This window comes from Trachymyrmex septentrionalis, unplaced genomic scaffold (assembly GCF_001594115.1).
Source record: "Trachymyrmex septentrionalis isolate Tsep2-gDNA-1 unplaced genomic scaffold, Tsep1.0 scaffold196, whole genome shotgun sequence".
Lineage (NCBI taxonomy): Eukaryota > Metazoa > Arthropoda > Insecta > Hymenoptera > Formicidae > Trachymyrmex > Trachymyrmex septentrionalis.
In genome coordinates, this window is record NW_017305135.1 from 1208197 (window position 1) to 1226111 (window position 17915).

Below are 17915 nucleotides of genomic sequence, written 5' to 3' on the forward strand. Positions count from 1 at the left end.
GCGTCCGCCCTCTAAGATTTTCGTATCATTTGCTCTCCATTTTCTGAGTAGAAATCCTGCTGCTTGTAGTAACTCTGACAATTCTCTTCTTAATTTAATTACTTGTTCCACGGTGTGACTATCTGTCAGCACGTTATTCATATAAAAGTCATGAAGCAGTGCTTCTACTGTTGCTTGTCGAGTAACTGTTTCTGGTTGCATAGTTAGATGTAGACAACGCATCGCTAAATAGGGTGCACAAGTGATACCGTATGTCACTGTGTTTAAAGTCTATATTCGTAGTGCCTCTGTAGTCATTCCCTTCAAATGATCCATTGAAGATCTCGATCCTCTGCTGACATCCAGATTTGCTGGGACATCATTTTGATGTCTGCCGTCATTACATATCGATGTGCTTTGACACGGATGATAATACTCCACAAGTTATGCTGCAGATTCGGCCCACTTAGCAATTCTTGATTCAAGGATGTTTCTGTGGTTGATTTTGACGAGTCATCGAAAACGACTCTTAATTTTGTCGTTATGCTAGTTGACTTTACTACTGGCTGATGCGGTAAATAGAAAAGCTCTCTTCCTATTGCGGAATCTGGTATTGCTTTCAAGAACATGTGCCCTAAATTTTCGAACTCCTTTAGAAATTTGTGATAATCTTCTCGCAATCGCGGTTGCTGATTGAGTTTTCTCTCGATTGTCAAAAATCTCTTGATTGCTACGCCTTCTGAGTCGCCTCTGACTTATCTGTTGGCAGACGTACGATGTATCTTCCATCCGAATTCCTTTTTATCATACGTAAAAAGAAATCTTCTGCTTGCTTCTCTTGCGATGTAAACAGACGCTTTTGATTACGTGGCAATATTTCCTCTATGCTCCAAAACCTCTTAAGCTGCTGATTTAAATCAATAGTAGTGATATGGCATATTCGTTTACTATTTGAGAACTTCATATTGATCAACTCTCCGACTATCACCCATCCTAATTAAGTCTCTTGTTCTATTCCAAACACTCTAAAAGTTTACATAAAGAGAGGCAAAGACCACTTTCCCATTAGGACGTGGTTTATAAAATATTTTGTGATGATTGCGATGCTGGTTATGTCGGCCAGACTAAGAGGAGACTAAGAACTAGACTGCAAGAGCATATGTCAGACATAAGGAAAAAAACGGGACCCCCTTTGGTCATTACGGGCCACAGAATTAGATGCAACCACAATTTTGATTGGAATAACGTATGAATTTTAGATAGTAAATCTTACATTAAATATTTAATTTCTGAAATGATTCACATCAGAGACAAAAACAAGGTTTAAACAGGCAGAATTATACAGAAGCATTGCCTGATTCCTATCTTCCCATTATAATACAATCTCTTTCTCCCTTTTAACTTCCCTCTTCCCTCCCTCCCCCCCTCCTCTTAATCTATCCTCTCCATACCATTTTCTTAGTTCGTTTCCTATTTTTACTTAATTTTTACTTATCATTTACACACGGGTTGACAAAAACGAGTGGTCTCCATTGCAATTTTGCTTCAACCATTGTACTTTATATCATATCACATACTATAATCTTACACTTCGGACTAAATTTTACTATCTGACACTACATTAGCGGATTGTACTTATACATATTGCGATTATTAAGATATCGAGTTTTACTTTTATTTATAAGAATCACTATTAACGTTTTTATTTATACTTTCCAAAAATTTTTTTATAATCCACTTCCATATATTTTATATATTTATAAAATTCATATTCACTTTTTTTACTATATTACCGAATTTTACATGATTTGACTTTTTATACATTTCAAATTTTATACCATCTTTATATATTTATAGAATTCAATCTTTCTTTTTACTATTTATATTGGAAGGAATTAAACCAATAAATAAATAACGTTATAAACAACATTTACATACTTGTACCCACCGTTTTTTTTTGGGAATAAATTTATGACCTAAATATCCAATATCTATTTTTTGATCATCTATTCTTGCAAATTTTTAAATAAATAATCTTTGTTATTTTGCCTTTGTACTTCAATCGTTTTATATACTAGATATGTTTAACATTAATAATGACTCGATCGGAGTCGAAACGTTTGTTATTTTAATGTAATCTATTTATTTGTATCTTTGCATCAGTACGTACATTAACTTTGTTATTTTGGCTCGTAGCTCTTCTTAACATAATCTTATTTAATTTCATTACTTCAGCCATATTATATTATGTATATTTGAATCATAGTTATCACATACACAGACGCGCGCGCGCGCGCGCACGCACACACACACACACACACACACACACACACACACACACAACTCATAAAAAATCTGTTATATAATTTTCATAAACACATAATAAGTTAAATTGACGTCAGATACAAATATGTATGAATAAGAAGAGTCATTACGATGAAATATAACATCCTGTATATTTAAAATAAAACTAGACTTTTGAGATATTATAGAAATTTTATTTTTAAAGCATATTTGAAATAAATGCAATTATCTTAGAAGGTTATCATAAACTTTTTGCACTATTTTAAAATATGCATATGCAGAATATTATCTAACACGATTTCAGTAAACAATTAATATAAAACTTTCGTATTTTTTCTTTGCAGAAATGTTGGACCAATATTTTGTTACGCAATTATTTGTGCTCTTCTTGGCTGCATATGACACGTCTGCTAAAACAATATCTAACGCATTGTACGAATTAGCTTTAAATCATACTATTCAAAACAGACTTCGCGAAGAAATAAGAAATATATATATAAAAATTACTGGAGAAATAACATTTGACGATATGAATACGATGTTCTATCTGGATGCAGTCTGTAAAGGTAAGTCATTCATTATAATTAATTTTAAAATAATTGATGTAAAATAAACGGTAAAACTTAAATATGATAAAATCTAGATGATACATATTGAAAAAAAACTAGTGTAAAAATTAAAAAGTACAACCTAAGTGGTTGTATCTATCTTTACTAAGTAAGTGATAATACGCGATATACCTTTTTGTATTTTCATTAAAAGTTTTTATTTCAACTTCTTCTCCTAAAAAAATAATAGTAACTTTTAAAAAGTAAAACATAAGAATGGTACTATCCTTATTATTTTTAATTCTAATGACATTGTGACGGGTTCAAAAAATCGATTTGTTTTTGCATTTTTGTAATGCTTGGAGTCTTAAAAATATGTCCTTAAAATATTATGTTGAAATTTATAACGAAACTGTAATAAATATGTGATGGAGTAGCACGTGGTCAGATGCATAAACTAATCGGTTGTAAAACTTTTTGTAAACACGTTTTCGCAAATTAATAAGCTCTTAAAGTGTATTTCGCTTACGTTTTTATTTTAAACAAAACAAAAGGTTTTTACAAAACCTATTCAAAACAGCACATACAATGTGCTCTGTTTCCTGTTTCTTGCTTTTTATCTCTTGCTTTTTTCCTCTTTGCAACCGTTTTATCGACAAATGAATTTTTTGTTACGTATTTCCTGTATCTTCCAAAGTTCGTTAACTGTTGTTTGATCTAAAACAAAAAATCATATAAAAAGCAGAAAGACAAGATGTAAAAATAACAAAAAACAAGAAAGAGAAAACAAAAAGCACATTGTAGAATAATAATAACTCTTTGAATGCTAAGAAGTGCGATCGCATTTCTCACAAAACTTCTGATAAGTATATAATAAATGCTACGAGCGCGATAGCGCAGATAAAATTGATAGAGAAATTTTTGTAAAAGTGAGAAATAAAATACTAATTGCGTGCCACGAATATTATATAACGCTTATTACACTTAAGTCTAATAAGTATTTCAGTATGTCGAATTGTAAGAAATGCTCTTAGAATTTGACGTACTGAAATAATTGTATAATTTGTATGTCAATAATTATTTTGTAATGCTTATCGTAATTATTGTCTAATTTCACTCTTTCGACATTTCTATAACAATTTTATCAGTGTAATTAAAAAGCAATCTAATACGGATCCAATACAAATGGGGTCCAATATTCATTTTAATTTCATCATTCTAATTTATAATTTAACGAAATTATTTAAAGTATGTGAAAAATAAAAAGATAGTGTAATAGGGGGAGAAGATAACAGGAAACAAATATTTTTATAAACGTGCGAATGCATCCGATCAGTGTGTGCCCCATGAGTAAAGCGCTCGCGTCTAACCGTGAGCGCCACTCCTGCCCATCTTCTGTACGCGACCTGTGATACGCTAACTATTTCTTCTTATAATTTGAAAATTAAACTTCGGACAAAATTTTCGTAAAGAAAAAATCGTCTTAGAATTCGGTCAGGAATATGTCTCTTTATACCTGGATTGTTCTGAATCTTCCTGTATACTGCGTTTATAAACATTATTTACAAGAACTCGGCGTGGTTTCGCGCATAAGGTGCAAGATTATAATGTTGGAGATTGTACAATCGAATTATGTTTTTCTCTTTTTTTCACAATTTTTTTGGAAATAAATAAAGTTTATAAATAAACATATTAGGACAAATGCATTTTTATATAATTGTTGAAATTATACATGTATTTATAAAAGTTTTACATTAAACCAACAACTGTAGGAAGAATACCGAATCACTTTATTCAATAAACAAATAAAAAATTATTTTAAAATTGCACAACATATAAAAGTTTTTTAATTTGTAGAAAATTGTAACGATGCACCCCTAGACAATGCATCGTGGTGCATGCCCGGTCTTCCACCAAGCCAGATGCCGCGGTGCGACCGATATTATATTAAACAAAATTCACAGGTAACGACAGTTCGCAACAGAGACTCACGTTTGGGCCGCGAAACTCAAACACGACCGAGTATCGCCGAGCCCCCGATCTCTATGAGATATCGCCGAAAGGCATACTCGTGGGGGAGCCCGGGTGAAGGAAGCCCAGCGCCGCCAAGCTCCGACGAGAAAACATTATTTTACGACTATAAAAGATATTGTATTCGTCGTCGGAGCTCTCTTTTTCCTGATAATCCTCGTACCAACCAGATCCTATTGTAGCCAGTATTCCGATCTGCTACGCTATTATCGATTCCGATCCTAGTGTCAGTCCTGAGCGTGGGGGGTAAGGCGTCTTGCCTCTATCGAGTGCTCTCGATACGCTTTCCGTTCGGCTTCGATCGTTTTCTACTAAGTAGGCGAGAACAAGCGAATAGAGCGCGGTCTGCCTCCACTGGGCGTTTCCAGTAAGCCGAAAAGGGAAACCCCGTCATCCGCATTTCTGTTCAAGCGACTGACAGTAGTCAGGGAGTCGAGTATTCTCGGCCTCCGCTGAGCTTTCTCAATCGATGATCGTCAGCGCGCTGTACTGCAAACTTCTTCTTCTTATTGATTATTGGCTCCTGCCTCCCATATATGAATGGAGATACGGCCAGATCACGTCTTTATGAGAGATAGAAAAACTAAAAGCAATGCCCGAAAATGGGATTAAGAGAAATGAAAAAAAATTGATTAATAGGTGAATTGTTCCAATGAAAATAAACGTATATACGAGTATAATTTCAATATATATATATTATATCGTTCATACGATATAATACAATATATATATATATATATATATATATACACAATATATATATCGTTCATACGATTTCCAACATTCTGATCTCGCATCTTACGCGTGAGACCACGCAGAGTTCTTGTAGATCACGTTTATGAACGCGATATATAAAGTACACGGAAAATCGTAAACAATTAATATCTTGTAAACTACCGCATTTTAAAGTCAATCTTGTTATTATAAATCGAATTCGCTTTAAGATACATTTAATTGTCATTATGATTATTGAAATGATTATTTACAGAAACGCTACGAAAATATTCAATAGCTGACGTAATCATGAGACAAGCCTCATCAGCTTACACTTTTAGAAATTCTCAACTAACTATCCCAAAAGGTCAAGTAGTCAATATACCTGTCCATGCTATTCATCTCGATCCAGATATATATCCCAAACCTGAAATTTTTGATCCTGAGAGATTCATTGGTGAAGCAACTCGATCTAGACAATCAATGCATTACATACCTTTCGGATATGGCCCAAGAAATTGTCTTGGTACGTAATAAAAAGCAATAATATATATTTCAGTTTAACAATACATTGTAAGTTAATAACATAACGATTATATGATGGAATTGAAGATGTTATTATTGTTAGATAAATATACTAAAACTCCAATCAGCGAATATATTACCTTGACCTTGAAACATACATAGCGCAATTTCAATAGTTGCTTTCCATTTAGATACAAGAGAAATTGAGTCTGAGACTGAGTCTTTCACACTCAGATTAATGACGTCACTATTTGCTTATTTTGGTAAAAAATTATCACATGGCAGTACAGGTTCATAACTTACTTTTAAAGAGAGTTTACGAGACTCACTAAAGCATACGGTCTCGATTGTAAGTAAAAATATTGCAGATTATAGGTAAAAACTCAATTGAATCTTGTCAAAAGGTAAAAGAAACGTGCATTCAATTGAATTATGACGTCGCAAGTGAGAATTATTTAAGAATTGATGTAAATGGAAAGCAACTAATATTTTCATAAAAGTTTTATCTATTACCGGTAATTTCTGAGTTTCTAATTATTATTGATTGTAATAGTTACATTTGTACGTTTCTCTAATCCTTTAGCTATCGTTTCTTTTAAATTAATTTGATACAGTAAAATTAAACCACTTTTCTTAAAGAAAACATCATTTTAATTTAATAAATGCATATAAAAACAATATTCTTTGCTAAAATAAATGTTTTTCTATTTGTTTAAAAATAGTATATTTTCTTTACAAGAAAGATATAATTTTTTTCATTTAAAATTATGTACCATATTTAATCATGTTTATTATTCATGCATATTACAATTATGTGTATCAAAAGAACATATTATACACAATAATTTGCTCTTACATGCTTGACAATCCATTTTCACAAAAAAAGTATATTTCAAGACGACAAAAAGGTAAAAAGATCATGAAAGATATGACATTAAATAACAAATACTAGATAGACAGATAAGATAACAAATACTAGATCAAGATCATATAGAACTAGTTTATTAAGACGATAAAATGAATAAATTAAAAATTAGTGTTCCCAACTATACAATAGTGGAACGTTTCGACTTTACTTACAAGGAAACCGTCGGAACTTACCTTCACCGAATTATATTTAATTTACACCTATGTAAATGGATATTGATCCTGACATTGGTATTTGGTACCAAAGTTAAGTGCAAAGAAAAAAACATAAATTGCCTGAGACATTACAACTTTTGATATAATTGTTTACACATATATGTACAACATACACACCCACAAACACAAACACATACTTGCACACGCGTGTATGCACGCACGCGCGCACGCACGCGCGCGATAAGCAAAATCGATCTTCACGTTGTGCATCTTGGGTAGGTAAGAAATTCCTAGCGAATGCCAGTGGCAAAACAATTGTTAAGAACTTTTTTGATGAAAACAGCTTTGATGAAAACCTTTTGAATGTTGAGGGTCAGGTCATGATCTTGATAATATATGTATGTCAAGATCAAGGTGATTGGAGTGAGATCTTTTTCCAGAATATTTTTTTTTTTTTTTTTTTATTTGTTACAGTGATAATAATTTTATTTTTGTTACATTAGTAACAGTTTTATTATTATTACCATCAAGATTTTATTATTATTATCACTTTGTCATTATTAATAATAACATTTTACTTTAGGTGAACGATTTGGCCTATTACAATTCAAAATGGGACTCATTACTTTTTTACGAAATTATAAATTGGATGTTTGTGAAAAAACCCCAAGAAATTTAAAATATATTTCCGCAGTACTTGTTCAACAACCTAAAGACATATATCTTAAAATAACAAAAATTGAATAATACCTAATACATACATAATAACCTTTATATCTTGTAATAGCATTAATTATTTCTAAGAAATAATCCTATTCTGTAGATAAAATAATATAATAAAAAGTTGAAATAAAATTGTAATTACATGTTGAACTATTAAAAATTGTTATTATTTTCGGCTTTATATAAAACACACCGTTTTCCTACAATTTTTCAAAAACTTTTGAAGCATAACTTTGTTTGATTAAAACTGAATAATTTCGAAATACGATAAAATACCAATATACTGCACTTAAAAAACCTGTAACTTTTTTTTTAGCAAAAATCTAAAAATAAAAGATTAATAAAAAATTAGGCTGATGAGAGCACAACATGGTACTGCCTTCCCCTGTAAAATGTCCGAATGGCAGGGGACACAGGAAGGAGGCAAGACCCGAGATGGATCCGGTCAATAAAGGCAAGATCCAAGGTGGATCCGGCCGGTGAAGGCAAGACCAATTAACTTCATAAAGTCACATCGAAGTCAGTGATAGAGTGTTTATATTTGGTCTACATCAAATGCTCAAATGCATCACCAACATTCTGTTGGATACATAGTTGCAACCATTTTTCGAATGCATCGACTGTTTTTGAAAACATTGGCATATTTCTACTACATGCCCGTCTGATGTGGTACTTTAGGTCTTCAGCTGTGGTAGATGCGATCTGACAAACAATGTTTTTTAAATAGCCCCATAAGAAAAAATCTGATGATGTTAGATCTGGTGATCTGGGAGGTCATGCTATATGACTACCTCTTCTAATCTAATGACGCTGATAAGTTAAATTTAAAAAATCCCTTACAGGGCGTGCGTAATGTGGTACCACCATCCTGTTGCAACCACATACGTTGAACTGTATTTTCATCGACAAACTCTAACATCCTTGGCAATACTTCTCGTAACATACGTAAGTATGATTCTCCTATAACATTACCATAAAAAAAGTGGAATCCAATATGACCATCTAAAGTATCACACCAAACTATCATCTTCCATCGTTGCTAATTGTCTACATGACAAACCCAGTGCGGTATCGGAATAATAATGGTTATTATGCCGATTCAGCATGCCATTGCTCTCAAATGCAAACTCATCACTAAATATGAGGTGAGAAAAAAATGTGGGATTGAATTAAATTTTCTCTACAGCCCATCTGCAGAATGTGACACGAAGAATTTTGTCGTTATCAGAAAATTCCTGATTAAGTGTAATGTGATAAGGATGAATGTGATTGGCATGTACAATTCTATATAGTTGCAGGAAACACATTTAATTTACGACTAATTTGTCGTTGACTAATGTGCGGATTCATTATTACCATTCCTAGTATAGTTACGATAACAGCATCGTCGTTATTTAATGGTTTTTTAGAACGTTTCATCAATCCTGTATGCGCTCTAGTTGTTAAACGCAAAATTGCTTTATGATATTGTCTATCCGGATACCTATCTCGATACTGACGAACTGAAATCCCGAAGGAATTCTGCTGTCCACTGCGGATGTCTTCATCACATGCCTCCAAAAAACGTGCCATTTTGTTTTTTAGAATTATAATTTTTGTACATCAAAATACAAATAACAAATAGATATGAAAAAATTTTTTGTATCATGTACAATTTTTTAAAAATCACCTCTCAAAGTAAGGTATGATTTCGAGGCCTCCAGGGTGGACTAACCCCTTAAAGATGTAAAAAAAATACAACTAATAATTATTTTATAAAATCTGAAATTTAGTAGAGCATTAAATTATTTAATGTACGAAAAAAAAATGGACGACTTTCTGATGGGGCTAACATCTCATCGGACGCAATTAATTATATGCACAAATATATTACATTCTAAAATACTAGGAGCGGAATCTATTGCTCAAGATTCGAGATGGTCTTAAGCTAGTGCATGAACCAATCGGAAAGCCGGAAATATTAGCATCTTAAGACATTGCTTGAGATTGAGGATGCCATTACATAAAGCGCGGAAATGTGGAAACGCGAAAACGTGTGGAAAACAAAATTAATTAAACTTTACTAGATTTCCGCGTTTCCGTGAGTTCTGTTCCGCCTATTTTGATCTCCTAATATTAATACATAAAGCACAATTTCCACGGAAAAGCGGAACGGTACAGTGACAAATATACTTTGTGTATTTATTTAACAAAATTGTATCTACTTAATTCGTTGCAATTTTTATTAATATGCTTATCTTTTCACCTTATGTATTGAATACAAGCATTTCAATCAATAAATACCGTTAAAAATTAATAATTTGTAATTCCCCGTTCCGTTCAAATTAGCTCCATGTAATATTAAGAGATCAAAACAGGCAGAACAGAACGCGTGCAAACGCGGAAATTTAGTAAAGTTTAGTTAATTTTGTCTTTCGCGCGCGCGCGCATGTTTTCGCATTTCTGCATTTCATGTAATGGCCTAAGAACGGACTATAGATTTCGACCTAGGAATGTTATTTCAAGACGCGCATGCACTTTGAAAATATTAATGCGGTCTTGTTTTAAGCTGGGTTCACATCTCGACGGAAAAATGGAAAGCGGAAAAGCGGAAGCTAATCAGAACTCGCGGAAAGACAGAAGTAGCAAGCAAAATGTACTACTACTGCAAGTCCCGATTGGCTTCCGCTTTTCCGCTTTCCGCTTTCCGCTTTTTCGTCAAGGTATGAACCCGGTCTTATAGAGTGCGATCTTAGTGCTACAAATGTTTTGAAGCTCTTAATTGACCAATCAAAAAATGCTTCGAAGTATTTGTAGCATATAAACCGTAAGCAAATAAATAAACCGTAGCATGTCCGTATTCTCCTTTCATTCATATATTAGACTCAATCTATAATACAATTGAATAAACGTAAACGTGAGTAGTTGTGGGAGTAGTAGCAGTAAATGTTATACATACATGTATAATACAACATATTAATTTACAATCGAGTAAGGCTAATATTACATGTGTTCGTTTTTTATCGTACAATTTTTCAAGTCTGCCGATTGGCTATAGGACAAAAAGGTCCGAGATTCTCTCTGTCCTGCAGCCAAACACTTAAAAAATTCGTCGTATGACAAAAAACGGATGCATATAAAGACCATTCTACATTGGTCGTATCGTAGCATCGAAAGCGTCGTAAACATCATCATGCGACTTTAAAATTAAAGCATTGGATTGGCTGAAGCAACAAACTTGCGACTTGCGACGTCTTCAATGTAGAATGGCCTTATATTGGCCTAAAGATATGTCGTAACTAGGCTGCGTTCGGAAGCATTATTCGAGTGACCCCGTGTATCATGTTAAGCTTGCAGCGGATTAAAATCTTGCCGTATTGATTATGATGCTGGCATTGACAGCTATCATCCAGCTAGCAATCCAGCAAGAAAACAAGCATTGTGTACCGCAGGCTTTATTCTTGTTTAACATTAAGTAATAAGGATAAAACGATAGATGGGGGCACTCGGATGATATTTCCGAACGCAGCCCTAGTAAGATTACGACAACCAATCAGAATATAATTTCGATAACAGTAGTATTGATTGTTTAAACTCATGGCACATACAAAAACGTAAAGCCGTAACACGTAAGCAGTAAGGAAATCGTAATATTCGATTCGCTCCTGGCCTTACGGTCTCTATCGTGATTGGGCAATTCGCTTACTGATTGTCTTACGGCCTTACGTTTTTGTATGTGCCATGGGCTTTACCATGATGGATAAGACAGAGATTGCGTTCGGATAGAATAAGAAATAACGCTATTAGCGCTATTTCTGTCATTCTATCTTTATCTTTTGCTATTATACATGTTATAAAATTAAATTTATAAATTTATTACATGCCTTAACTTAAAATTAACGACATATAATGGTTGCGTTCAGCGGACTCAATAGTTGGGTGAGTTGTTATTGGTGTATTCTTGTAGATCATCCAATCAGCACTTTAGATCTGAAAGAATACATCAATAGCAGTAAGCGCTCACTCAATTGTTGAATCCGCTGAACGCAGCCAATGGCGCGAACACATGACAGTTCTCTGATTGGTTCACTCTTATGTTTTACACAGTCGTAGCCGTGAAAGATAAAGTTGAGCTATTTTTCATAACCCATTTTTTAACTAGTATAGTAGCAGGTTAAAACTGCGCTTTACAACGTTTTATAATCGCTAACGTCTACGTTTACTCAATTGTAAATCGAGCTTGTTCTATCACGTAAACTGTTCGAAATATCAGATACTGATTTTTCTCAAAATTTTTCAAGTTGATTATCCACTGCATATTCAGAGAGAGAGAGTATCCGACAAATCATTCTCATCTATCAATCATTATCTATTGCATCCCTACAGTCAATATCACGAAGCAAGATTTTACTATATAGAAATTTTATTGTACAATAAATAAAATAAAGCAAATATTATTATAAAAGAATATTACAAGTGGTAAGACTTTTCTCATCGATAATTCCTAAAAAATAGAGACATACCAGAGCAGCACCTTGCTCGGCCCATTTTTTGTTTTTTTCCCTAAAAAAAAAAAAGAATACAATGTAATAAAAAAAACAGAGAAAAATTATTTTTCGTTTATTATAATTTACCAGAAAGAGGAACCATATTTTCTGCCATCAACAGTAACAACAGAACAAAAGAGTTTACTCTCCTGCCGAGTATTATATACTGGCATTTTCTTACGATTTTCCTTAGTCCACTTAAGTAATCTAGTCTTTGGCAGTTCTGAGTCTGTTATATAACTGTTTCTCAAAAAAGCACAGCGCATTAGGGAAACATCTTCTTCTTCATGAATTTTTCTTTTATGAGAAATACTATTGTTATCTTTATCGAGAATTTCCGGCATTACTTGAAAACGACCTAATAAACCTTTAGCCTGAAACTCTTCACTTTTGGATCGACAATCATCATCTAATCTCCACACTTGACTGAAAAAGTTCATTGAATAAAAATAAAAAAAATAGCAAATAAGAAATAAACAAGATAAAACATTCACCATATTTGTTCCAGTGTTTGTGCATTGAGAAATCTTCTGCCTAGAGGAGATTCCTGAAGTTCCCGTAGAATATTCTGTATGCAATATTTTGTATTAGAAGGTGAATTGTCGCAATTAATTGCATGCTTTAAATACGACTTTATAACATTTTCCATCGGAAGAGAACCTTCTTTACGAAATATTGAGCAATTCCACTCAGCGGCGCGAGCAAGCATTACGCTACTACAACCTGTTTCTTTTTTAAATCTGTGGAAATATGTTTTAACAAATTAAACGAAATCTTCTGATAGACATGCGCCAAAACGTTACCTAAATATATCGGAATGTTTTTGAATATCTTTAGATCCACCATTGGCAATAACTGGTATCGAAAGTCGAGCAGAGATTTGTTTGAGAACATGGTTGCGATTAGGATGTTGTGGTCTTTCCTCAATAGTACGACCATGGACAGCAATAGCTGCGATACCAGTAGAGGCAAGGGTATCGCAAAGTAGAAGAGTTTCCTCGAGATCAGGCAAAATGCGTATTTTGCAAGTAATTGGTATAGTTACTGTCTCGATCAGTTTCCGTAAAATATCGGTCGCTTTCTGTGGTTCGCGAAGAAGAGATGCACCCATTCCTCCAAGTATTGAAAATTTCTTTGGACAACCCATATTAACGTCTATGCCTGCAACGTCATTTTCTACCATACGAGCGACTTGAGCCGCTCTTGTTGGATCAGATGTACCAATTTGAAGAACAACATGTTCTCGTTCCCGAGAACAAGTACGAAATACTACAGTACCATCTGTCTTATCGATATAATCAACAGTGCCTAAGACATCTGCAAATAATGAAAGTAAATCTAACAATAAGACAATCAATAAGATTACATTTAATTGTGTCGCTAATTAGATCACGATCATAATTTTAGCAAGAAGACAAACGTATTATAAGTTAGATTTAAAAAAAAAAACAATTTCATTTTTAGATAAACAAGATCACTTAATTTTAGGATAATTATACAGTTTATCACTGAGCATCTCAAAAATCAATAAAACTTATTTGATGTGTAAAATGAAAGAATCTGGCAGAAATAAGCATCGCTCCGTCCCGCGAACCGAGATATTAAAGCTTATCCTACAATATGCTCTTTGTTTCCTGTTTCTTGCTTTTTCCCTCTTTGCAACCATTTTATCGACAATTGTATTTCTTACTACATGTTCCTATTTCTTCCAAAGTTCACTAACTTTTATGTCAGACGACATAAAACAAAAAACCGGATAAGAAACAAAAAGACAAGATATATAAAATAGCAAAAAGCAAGAAACAGAAAATAAAAAAAGACATTGTAGAATAAGCGTTAAAGTTGACACTATTGAGGTTAAGAAATCTGTCACAGAGGCGCAACGCGATCTACCTATATGTGTATACACACGGGGACAGGAATGCCTATCCAACTGAAGTTGTACGCGTAGAAGAGATAAGAAGAAATGAGAAAAAGACATGAGAAAGCATGAAAAGGCATCAAAAGATAGGCATTCCTATCCCCATGTGTATATACATACAACATGGGTTTCGAGTTTCGATTTTCCAAGAATTCCAAGTTGCAACGTGAAGCGACTTTCATCAGTTTCACCACTCCCCCCCCCTCCCCCCACCCTTCCTCCCGCTTAAGAAGCGCACGATTTTTATAATTGTAGTGATGTAGTACACCCATGTGCAACAGTACAATTATAGAAGTCGTGTACCCCTTAAGCAAGGGGGGTGAGGTGGAAGTTGCTTCGCACGGAAACCAGAGACAGGATTCTCTGTGGAAAGTACGGAAACTGAAAAAAATCGAAACCCATGTACAATGCATGCTTGCATCACAGTATTTCGCGGGACAGATTTCCTAACCTCAATAGTCGTCAACGTTTAACGTTTAATATCTAGATTCACAGGGCAGAGTGACGGTTTTTTTTGCCAGATTCTTTCGTTTCATATAAAAACACGAATAACGTCGAATAAGCCTAATTTTAATGATTTTGTAGGTGCTCAATGGTAAACTGTATAATTCCTCGACATCATTTGTTGCTGTTTAATATTAAATTTGATAAATATAAGGAATGAAACAATTCGAAGAATGCTGTGAGCGTCAAATGGAACGTAGCTGTAATAATGTATATAAATCTTATGCAATTCGTCTCAGTCCAGTTAAACAAAAGAACTGTTTATTTTACCATTCTCTCGGCGAATCGAACGAAGTAGTTTCCTGTCAATTAATTCCTCGGTGTACACTATATCCGCGCCATAGTCTAAGGCGAGCAAACGCATGGGAAGAGTTCCGATGCGCACCATAGGCGCCAGGATGAGCTTATTGTTGTAATCGAGTCTCTTTCTCGTAATCGATTTCTCTTCCATGTTGGCATATGGATTAGTAATGATTCATTCGAGAATATAAACGTTTAAGTACTTCTTCTTTTACTTTTAAGAGTGGCACTGAATCGAATCACTCGCGTACTTGATCATTTACAACACTCATCATACCCCTCACTAATACCATGGTGGATTCTACCATTTCCATTAATTCCACCTTGGAGCTACCGCTCTGTAAGCCTCTAACCTCTAAACTCTCTTTTACCAATTCTACCATTTCTACCGTCAGTACCGCCCGAAGCTGTGCGAAGCTGTGCGAAGCTGGCCGATCGCCGAAGTGCCGCTCATGATATAAATATTTATTTACGCTTGTCGCCGTATCCCCTCCACTTGCCACAAAATACCGTAAACGGCTAGAAACTGGAAATCTGGAAATGGTATCGCTGCGCTGATCACTGCTCCATACATCACTGATCGTATTTCGTAAGTAGTAAATCGTAAGTGAGATTGACACTGGCAATTTGGATGGAAAATTCGACCGACTATTCTCGATTGGACGATCATAAATTATTTGGAAAGGCAACGTTCGCGACGAGACAACGGTGATCATGGTGAGCGCGAGCAGTGTCGTGGCGCATCTCGTGAAATTGCTGGTGACTGCAATGTGTATGGGACATCTCGCTGAGCCCTACCGGGTAAAAGCCTTGCCGATCACGTGGTCCTTGCGTGCCTTTCGAATCCTCTTCATGCACTCGATATTGGGAATCTTCAGATTTGGTAAGATGAATGCCTTTATGCCCTCAAATCTTGTTACGTTTGCTCCTCTTCCAAAGATATCTCTTTTCTATTATATATTACAATCAGTCAACATGAAACCAATTAAAATTTAATTAAAAATCTTTCCTTTAATTCTACTTTGTTCTGATTTTATTTATTATGATTATCCTGATTCTCTTTCAAATGAACCTGGAATGTTATCGTAACCAGGGTTGAGCATGTATTAAATATAGCGTACTATACATGATTTTTATATGTATAATATCATATGTTAAAATATGTAATTATATAGGGTGTCCCGTAAGTTTTGGCCAATCGTTTTTGTATGTTGATAGAGGGAACTAAACTGAGTTGACAAGTCCTCTATCATTTTGCAATTTTTGCAATAGTTAATAAGGTATTAATTACTAAAAACTGCCAAATATTGATCTTGAATAATTTCTTACTCAAATACTATCAACTTTACAGAAAAATTGCAAGAGATAAAAATCCTGTACATATGTTTTATATGTTTATATTATACATATTATACATAGTAAATCTGACAATCTGATGAACGATGTGATTCTACTTATTGACGCAATATATATGACTTCGATTTTACTTTATGTAAGTTTTTATATTATTATTGTATAAGTTAATATTTTTGACAATCATTTGGTTATTTATTACATAACTAATTTGGATAAAGAAGAATGAGCTAAATTATCAGGAATCAACATCTTGGAATTGACGTTACTTATGTAGTTTTGATTTTTATTTTATATTAATAAGGATCCGAGTTAAAAGGTTGAAACGTTTATTTTATTCGTTTTGTTACATTCACAAATAAAGAGTTTTCTGTACATTCGAACAGCCGATGTAGGCTCTGATATAGGCTTTTTTATATTCTTCACTGATCTTTCAAGCCTCATTTTTTATATATTTGTTCATATTATACATACATATTATACATATATATATATTATATGTAAGAAACTACTAGCAGTAGTTTAAATTGCCCAACCCTGACCGTAACTCATCAAATAATATTGTTGCGTTGCTATTTTTTCGGTCCTAAATTTTCAAAGTATCTTTTTTTTTAACATATCTATGCTTTTTCTCGACAATTTGCCTTTTTTTTTAATCGCTATCCTCTTTAAGATACAATCACTTATAGGTATGGGCCATCTAAGATTCCATGTCATAACTTGAAGGGGGGGGAGGGGTCACAATGAAGAGTGATTGATACAAAATGACACGTAGTCGCATACAATATTTAATTTTTGCGTCTGAATCAGGAATAGGAGAGGAAGATATTTGCTGCATTTATCAACGTTAAGGATTCATGGTAATTCATGCAAATTATTTGCTATCATTGGAACACGTGAGGAACTATCATAAAAACATATTTGATTCTAAAGTTCTAGGTTTGTCTTAAATTCATCTTAAAGATTTTTACATTTTACTTAGATATCCCAATAAAAAATAGTTGAATTTTTATAATTATTTTTATATAATATCATGTTATTTTTATTTTTTTCGAGATAAGTAACTTCAGGTTGGATATTAGTCTTTATATGTATTATAATTACAAGATTTTATACACATCAGTAACTTGAAAGTTTATATCCTTCTGTACCTTTAAAAGAATGTTTTAGCACATAATACAGCCACAATGATTTTTGTCTACTTAATGTGAGTTTTGATAAGCATTGTCTACTTGTAATTGCATATGTAATATTATTTCTTACATGTTCCAACAACTAATACAATTTATAATATGCTCATGTGAAATTAAATTATATTTATATACAGTATCTTTACACAATTATAACATTGAATCTTATTATATCATTTTTAATTCTCTCACCCTCCCCTCCCTCCCTCCCTCC

General features: G+C 33.5%; 3 protein-coding genes across 3 annotated transcripts in view; 2 read left to right on the plus strand and 1 right to left on the minus strand.

Moving 5' to 3' along the window:
- Nucleotides 1-7943, plus strand: part of LOC108747236 (cytochrome P450 6B1-like) — a 16937-nt gene extending 8994 nt beyond the window's left edge. Inside the window, exons 4-6 of the mRNA XM_018484600.1 lie at nucleotides 2628-2849; nucleotides 5851-6102; nucleotides 7768-7943. Of these exons, the coding sequence (XP_018340102.1) occupies nucleotides 2628-2849; nucleotides 5851-6102; nucleotides 7768-7931 (638 nt within the window). The 3' untranslated portion in view covers nucleotides 7932-7943. The remainder of the gene's footprint in view (nucleotides 1-2627; nucleotides 2850-5850; nucleotides 6103-7767) is intronic.
- Nucleotides 7944-12336: 4393 nt separating this feature from the next.
- Nucleotides 12337-15508, minus strand: LOC108747257 (tRNA-dihydrouridine(20) synthase [NAD(P)+]-like). Its single transcript, XM_018484637.1, has 5 exons — nucleotides 15129-15508; nucleotides 13237-13750; nucleotides 12928-13173; nucleotides 12521-12859; nucleotides 12337-12449 (listed from the first exon to the last, which is right to left on the minus strand). The coding sequence occupies exons 1-5, from the start codon at nucleotides 15307-15309 to the stop codon at nucleotides 12344-12346; spliced, it is 1386 nt and encodes a 461-aa protein (XP_018340139.1). The 5' UTR covers nucleotides 15310-15508; the 3' UTR covers nucleotides 12337-12343.
- Nucleotides 15509-15619: 111 nt separating this feature from the next.
- Nucleotides 15620-17915, plus strand: part of LOC108747258 — a 4063-nt gene continuing 1767 nt past the window's right edge. The window contains exons 1-2 of the mRNA XM_018484638.1: nucleotides 15620-15747; nucleotides 15844-16041. Of these exons, the coding sequence (XP_018340140.1) occupies nucleotides 15873-16041 (169 nt within the window). The 5' untranslated portion in view covers nucleotides 15620-15747; nucleotides 15844-15872. The remainder of the gene's footprint in view (nucleotides 15748-15843; nucleotides 16042-17915) is intronic.

What these genes read in the sequence shown, in the direction of transcription:
- LOC108747257 (XM_018484637.1), bottom strand. Translation starts at nt 15,309, where the DNA reads ATGGAAGAGAAATCGATTACGAGAAAGAGACTCGATTACAACAATAAG. An exon ending in CAAACACTGGAACAAATATG is followed by an intron (nt 12,860 to 12,927) that starts GTGAATGTTTTA and finishes GAACTTTTTCAG; the next exon opens with TCAAGTGTGGAGATTAGATG. An exon ending in AAATATGGTTCCTCTTTCTG is followed by an intron (nt 12,450 to 12,520) that starts GTAAATTATAAT and finishes TTTTTTTTTTAG; the next exon opens with GGAAAAAAACAAAAAATGGG.